Here is a 7646-nt window from a genome sequence, read left to right as displayed (position 1 = left end):
TGAAGAAACAGGGATTTGAGGAAAGGTTCGAATAACCTAGAGCTCTATCCAGAAATGTACTAATCCTGTAGGCTATGCTAATCATTCGTAGTCTAGGACCTAATGATGAAATACAAACAACAACATCCGTAATAGCAGTGCAATAAATTATTTAATGCTTTCCTTCATATGAAATTTTGCATTGACTGTAGATTTGAGAGTTAATAAATTATAATACATCATCCAAAGAAACATTAACCAGTTTTTTACATTTAGAAGGGATTACAGCTACCATTCTACAATTCCTGATCAAAATCATCTTTTTTCGGTTTATGGTGATAGTGATTTTTCTTATGCTGAATTTCCACGAGCCGTTTGCGCCTCTGATAAATTTCTTCGGGGTGGTGAGGCCGATTGTGTTGAATATATTGATGATCAGTCTGAGGGAGAGGTTGCATCAAGCGTGGTTGATGCTGCTCCTGATTTTTACTTGATGTTACTTGTTGTTCATGGTGCCGAAGAGTAGAGGCTGGTCCATTTTTTGTTTCTTGCATGACGTCATCTGAAACCCGAACGCATTAGATTAGATCTTAGTCTTCAGGGTTCGTGGAACTGAAACTTTCATTTTCATTTGAAAGTGGTTTATGAAAATTGTTCTTGAAAGTGGTTCAAATGGTGGTACATCCAAGTGCTTATTGAAAATAAAACATTGAAATTATGTTGATTATAAACCTTTTCTGTCCAGCTGAACGTATATGTCGCATTTTGAAATGTAGCTTTCCGTTTATGTATGGGTGTCATTCGTACAATTATTGAACAAATATGTCGCTTATAATTTTTATACTGCATTATGACCAGGTATGATTATGATGCCCTCAGCATTTTTTCATAGAATAAATTTTAGCAATGTGGTATGATTATAATATTATTTTTGCACTGGCTTAAAACTTGGGCGTTACAGGGCTAAGTTAGATTATTTAGAACTTACTATACGAATAATATTACGAGGGTGAAGTTTCGATAGGGTACCTCAGATTCAGATTTTTAGGTGAAAATTTTCCATTTTTTCAAAGAAATTTTTTTGTCATGCAACGTCCACCTAAATAGAAAAAAAATTGGTACAAGTTTCTAGAATATTTAGAAAAAAGAAGATACGAAATATTACCCAAAAAATTTCTTTGATGATGTACTTCTGGATTATGATCGGGAGCAAATTTGTTGTTTTGAGTTTCCAACAATTCAATAGATGTTCATAACTTCGACTACACTCAATAATAGCATCATAATGCCATGGTATCGCATCTTCGATAATCTTGAGACCCACAATTTTCAAACAATTTTATAAAGACGTAAACAAGAAACATTGGGACTTAAAATATTATATCTGTTGTTCATGAATATAAAATCTTACAAAAGGAGCAAAGTTTTCTATTGCATAACTAGAACCTATTACTTCACTGGGGGCATTATATCAATAATAGCCACATATTTACCACCTTGCGTAACAGCTACGCAAAGCTTGGTCGTGTCGACGAGGCTGCGTGCGGCAGGCGTAAGGTCAGTGGGTATGTTGTGCTGCGTGGCACAGTACGTGTCGGTGTCGTCGGACTGGTACACGTCTGGGGGGGAGGAAGAAAAATAATGCTTCGTCAGCTGTAATTGGTGAAAAATAGAGTAAATTGGTGAAAATAGATTAAATTGGTGAAAAGTAGAGTAAATTGGTAATAAAGAGAGTAAATTGGTGAAAAATAGAGTAAATTGGTGAAAAATTGAGTAAATTGGTGAAAAATAGAGTAAATTGGTGAAAAATAGAGTAAATTAGTGGAAAATAGAGTAAATTAGTGAAAATAGAGTATATTGGTGAAAAATAGAGTAAATTAGTGAAAAATAGAGTACATTGGTGAAAAATGAAGTAAATTGGTGAAAAATGGAGTAAATTAGCAAAAAGTAGAGTAAATTGGTGAAACATGGAGTAAACTGGTGAAAAGTAGAGTTAATTGGTGAAAAATGGAGTAAATTGGTGAAAAATGGAGTAAATTGGTGAAAATGGAGTACATTGGTGAAAAATGGAGTAAATTGGTGAAAAATGGAGTAAATTGGTGAAAATGGAGTACATTGGTGAAAAATGGAGTAAATTGGTAAAAAATTGAGTAAATTAGTGAAAAATAGAGTAAATTGGTGAAAATGGAGTAAATTAGTGAAAAATAGAGTAAATTAGTGAAAAAAGAGTAAATTAGTGAAAAAAGGGTATAGAGCAATACTCCATATTGGAGTATTTTGCCGTCTAATCTAAAATTGTCTTAATATTCGAGTAGAATTATTTTATAATGTTTAGATATGATATTATCATCATTGATTTGGAAGAAAATTATATAAATGTAATTCTTTTATTATTAAATACAATTATTATGAGTAAATTTCTTTAAAATCGTAATATGTACTGGACCACTGCGATACTGCTATAGTGCGGTGAAAAATGGTGTTACAGACTACCTATAGTGGCCAGCTGCGTGATGAAATAAACTGTTTGGCTTTTTCAAAAGTGCTAGCGGTTCCTTGTGTTTAATTGGAATATTCAGCAATACAGTGTTTTATTTCACGGGCTTGTCGGGGACTAAAATGATAATCAAATCATTTTACGGCATTTTTTGGTCAGTATTAAATAAATAATGAATTCAATTTAGTAATAATTTATTTAATGTTGAATATTATTCTTGGTTCTCAACTGCACTTCTCTTTTATATTTCGTACGCCTGGTGCATACGTGTCACTGACATTTTACTTTAGTTCGGTTTTAAAAGCATCTAGAGGTTTAGTTGCGGTGTTGGCTCTAGACTGTAAAGACGGAAATGATTGGTGCGTGTGTTTTAATTCTGAAGATCCGTGTAACGTGTATATTTGACTTTTATCGTGTTATACATATATGTTCAAAATAAATTATTTTACTTCTTGATCATACCTTATGTGCAATACTAATTTTATGTAATCATTTTTACCTTTGTATATTGTTTGTTTACAGAAACCGATTTATAAAGACAACTGAACGAAAAATCATGCATTCAAGTCCTTCGCCAAACTAATATACGTAACATTTAAACTGTATTAATTAATATCTGATCAGATTGTACACAGGTTATTATTCAAACAGTATCAATTAATACTTAATCAGTTACTGCAAAGGTTATTAGGCCTGACCAGTTCTCGCCCACTCCACGGACGCCGTGTCCAGACAGTCCCGGGAGCCCGGCGTCTGGCTGCGCAGGTTCAGGCCGTACTGGTAAGTGTCCGCGTCAAGGCGTGGCGTGGTTCTGGGCAGGGACAGGGTCTACATTATTGTAATTTTAGTCCGTTAGAAAATAACTTAGGAGCTAAAGAAATAAAAAATTAGAGGAATTTTGGAAGATCCATTATGAGTGCTTCAATATATAGTTAACATTTCAAATAGTCTGCAAACATCATTAATCGCATTTCTTACGCTACCTGTTCAATGGCAAATGAACTTGCGTCCATTTATGATCTGGTATTTAAAAAATGAGAAAACCAGCATTGAAAGCTAAATTCATGACACTTCACCTACCCGAAAGTAGCGTACGGATAAATTTCGAAATTCGAATTATCATTTCTAGTCGATAACGAAGCCACGGATCCTCTCTTCACTTTTTTCTTTGACGACGTCCCAAATTGACTGCTATGGATTTTTTGAGCTGAAGCAGCCCGTTTGTAATCACTTGTAGAATATATTCCGTTCACGGGCTTCTCTTTGCAGTCTATGGAGGTTCGACCAGCGGTTGTAGTGTTATTTCGCCAGCTAAATTTTCGCTTGGAAAGCACAGCGCAAACGCAAATTATTATTGCTGATACGAGAAGGATGGCGCTGATACAGCCAGCAATCACCGGAGCTTCTAGAAAACCAGAAGGTGAATTCGAAGAAACCAGGGAAATTTCCTGAACTAAGCCACTTGTGTCACCTTCCTGAGCTGTGAAAAAAGGAAATTATTTATTGCTGACTTATATATTATCATTTATCGTTTTCAGGTTGCTTTCACTATTGAAAGTTGAAATACATTTTCATCTGTGTTTTTTAATAAAGCACAAGACGCGTATTCATGGGCTTCAACACTATTTACTTCATTGCCGCTTCATGGCGGCCCTAACCCTCTTTTCCCTCACAGAACCCTCACAACTCACCAGCCTCGAGGGCACCAGGCATCACGCGGTACAGCACAGTCATGGCGGCGGCCCTAACCCTCTTTTCCCTCACAGAACCCTCACAACTCACCAGCCTCGAGGGCACCAGGCATCACACGGTACAGCACAGTCGTGGCGGTGCCCCTAACCCTCTTTTCTCTCACAGAACCCTCACCCACTCACCAGCCTCGAGGGCACCGGGCATCACACGGTACAGCACAGTCATGGCGGCGGCCCTAACCCTCTTTTCTCTCACAGAACCCTCACAACTCACCAGCCTCGAGGGCACCAGGCATCACACGGTACAGCACAGTCGTAGCGCCTGCTTCAGACTTGGCCGTCATCTTGAGGAGGTGTCGCTGGCCGCGGGGGAAGTCGCAAAGGTCCAAGTCGCGCGCGTCCCGAGCGATGGACGCTCCAATGATCTGCCATTCATTGGCAGGCGCGTCCTCCGCCTGCCGCTCAACCTAACAACAATATATTATAGATATAAGGTATTTATAGACGTTTGTATTACATTAATTGCTTTAAACTAAAGTACGTTCTGCCATTGATCCTTACACTCGCCTCTCACCTTCCAGCCGCTGATGGCACAGCCGCGCTCCGGCCAAGTGTAGAGCCTGAGGGTGACACAGGAGGAGTTCAGCTCCACCAGCGACTGTGGATCAGGACGAGGAGGAACATATCCACTCGTGCGTCCCACGATCACGTCGCTGGCGGGGGACACTCCGTACTGGTTGCTGGATGTGGCGTAAATGTGGACCGGAGTACCACACGGCAGGGACCGCAGCTGAGCGCTGCTTACCGCATCCGCAACCCGCACCTCAGCCGCCTGCTGCTGCCACGACCCAGACGGCAGGCGGTAGTGCACCGTGTAGCCTGCTTTGAGCGGACATTGTTATCTCAGTTATCAGGCGTCGCCTGCTGCTGCCACGACCCAGACGGCAGGCGGTAGTGCACCGTGTAGCCTGCGCAATGTCATCAGTTGAGCGGACATTTTTATCTCTTGGTATGAAAATTAATTCCCTTCAAATATCACGTTTCATCTTCAAAAGATTATAACAACATTTGTTACATCTTAATTTGATATTACGTAAAGTTTCTTGTATTAATTTGTTGTGATATTAATTTAAATTTTCTTCCCCCTCCAATTCAGGAGAATGATTACAATATACCCTATACCAAAATTTGTAAAATATTCTTTATATATAATACACATATAAATATATTTATATTTGAATATTTATATTAGTATTACACGGTATCTGGTCATTAATCGTACCTGTATATTTATATATATTTTTTATTACGATTATAACTATGTCATAACTTTTCAGACCCCCTTGCCACGCACCCAACACTGGAGCCCCACCATCCCCGTTCCCCTCGATGGTGAGGTTCAGGGAGCTGGGGCTGGCCTGGGCCACCGCTACGGTTGGGGCTGCTGGTGGGGAGGTCACGTGGATCACGTGCGACACGTGGTCTTCCCCCAGCGGGTTCTTTACCGTGCACGTGAAATTGCAGGACTCGTGCAGCTCTGCGCGTAAATTAGAGAGGAAATTAACATTAAATCGTTGTAAAATTTTTAAGTTGCACAGAGATGCCGTGAGAATTCAAAACCAAAAATTTTTGTAATTTGCGGATCTATTTGTTAAAAATTTCGTGTTCGAATCTGTTGAGAATTTGATATTCAGGGAAATTTTTAAATTATAAGACATAACATTTTTTATCAGATAGATAATATTTCTTAATCAGGAAGTTCAAATCGAGCATTAATTTATATGAATGTGAAGTTGATTTCATGTCAATATAGCCTTATCAAATAATTTTTTTTCCAAAACTGTCCCAATAAAATTAATGCCGTTTCAATTATTTTATCCTAATTTTGCTATCAATCCAAATATTTTAAATGGAACAATTTATTTGTTACTTTTTCTATTTTTCTTAATATTTCACTAACCTGGTAAATGCAAGTCCCCTCCAGGTAACAGTCGTCCCCCGGTCTTCAATCCCCCATTCCTCCCCCACACGACCTGGGGGGAGGGCTCCCCCACTTTCCTGCACCCTAGGGTGATTCCTCCTCCTTTGATCACCCACCACTCACCCCCACCTCCAAGGATGAGGGGAGGGTGAGTGGGGGAATTAGTGGGGTTGAGGGTGATCCGAGATGACGGGGGACCTTCACCCGCTGAGGTGCTGGCCGTCACCCACACCTGACGAGAAATTAAAGAAATTAAAATAAACTCTCGAATAAATGAAATCAACTTAATTTCATTTGTCTGGGTTAGCAACTCCCAAATAAATGAAATTAACTCCCGAGGAAATGAAATCAACTCCAAAATAAATTGAATCAACTCCAACATAAATAAAAAAGCCCCAAAAAATAATTACAGATAAGATATACCATTATTCAAGGGAACTCAACCTCAACCTATAACTCAACCTCAACTTATAACTCAACCTCAACTTATAACTCAACCTCAACCTATAACTCAACCTCAACCTATAACTCAACCTCAACCTATAACTCAACCTCAACCTATAACTCAACTAGAGTTGAGGTAAGCCCTCCTCACCTGTACCGGCATACCCACGCATAACAATAGAGGATACATTACTCGATGAATGTCAGATAAGTTCTTTCGTTACTAAACTTACTAAACTAAACTAATGTTACTAAACTTAAGTTAATCTAACTTAACTCAACTGACCTGCAGCAGAGTTTCTGTGTGTAGGTTAGTCAGCTCTCGCCAGCCTGAGTCCATACCACCAGCAGCCACCAGCGTGCGCTCCACTGGCTGGTCAATTGAATTCAACGATTAATAACGCTTAAAATTTCTGCTTAAAATTTATTTTGCTGATTTTGTGACCGATGTTGTCATTAAATGCGTTACAGAAAAATTATAGTAACTATTTTCTCAACGATTGTTGGAATTTTCAACCAAGACTGTGGGTAATGCAATTGTTGAATGAAACTCATCACTTGAAACCTAGTTTTTCAACTAGGTTTCAAGTGATTTGCAGAAGATGAGTAGGTTTTTCCAATTGAGTTAGGTCAACAGAAAATTGATATACATATATTCGATATAGTGGACTACTTATTACACTGTTAGAAAAATTACCGTTAACTGTATTACCGGCGTTTCAGTGGCCGGTCGGCAAGTGATAAGAAACACCGTGTTGCCGTTTTTATTCTAATTTAACACTAGAAATCCGTAAAACATCTGATAAAAACGGCGAAACAGTTTATTTTCACGGGGCGACCGGCCACTAGAACGCCAAAGGGACCGTTTTTTCGCCGTTTTTCTAACAATGTACATGCGAATGTGTATTGAAAAAATAATTCTTAATGAGTGAGTCATGAGTACTTTAATCGGCTCGGACATAATAAATGTTGTTCACTTGTTTTAATATAAAGTTTGACTTCATTTGACTTCGCTAACCAAAACTTGGAATGGAATATATCACTTGCATTATTT

The 7646-nt window shown here is 38.7% G+C and overlaps 1 protein-coding gene across 1 annotated transcript; it reads right to left on the bottom strand.

Annotated features, from left to right (window-relative positions):
• Positions 1–225: 225 nt before the first annotated feature.
• Positions 226–4299, bottom strand: LOC125177833. Its single transcript, XM_047880320.1, has 5 exons — positions 4259–4299; positions 3557–3956; positions 3175–3287; positions 1476–1598; positions 226–541 (listed from the first exon to the last, which is right to left on the bottom strand). Exons 1-5 carry the CDS (start codon positions 4278–4280, stop codon positions 276–278), a joined length of 924 nt encoding a protein of 307 aa, XP_047736276.1. The 5' UTR covers positions 4281–4299; the 3' UTR covers positions 226–275.
• Between the last annotated feature and the right edge of the window lie 3347 nt (positions 4300–7646).

This window comes from Hyalella azteca, unplaced genomic scaffold, assembly GCF_000764305.2.
Source record: "Hyalella azteca isolate HAZT.00-mixed unplaced genomic scaffold, Hazt_2.0.2 contig5182, whole genome shotgun sequence".
In the NCBI taxonomy this organism is placed as follows: domain Eukaryota; kingdom Metazoa; phylum Arthropoda; class Malacostraca; order Amphipoda; family Hyalellidae; genus Hyalella; species Hyalella azteca.
This window is presented reverse-complemented; position numbering and strand designations above follow the sequence as displayed.

Coding starts and splice junctions, on each gene's coding strand:
- LOC125177833 (XM_047880320.1), bottom strand. CDS start 4,280: ATGCCTGGTGCCCTCGAGGCTG. Junction 3,288..3,556: donor TATCCGTACGCTACTTTCGG/GTAGGTGAAGTG, acceptor GTCCCTGCCCAG/AACCACGCCACGCCTTGACG. Junction 542..1,475: donor TTGCGTAGCTGTTACGCAAG/GTGGTAAATATG, acceptor TTCGGGTTTCAG/ATGACGTCATGCAAGAAACA.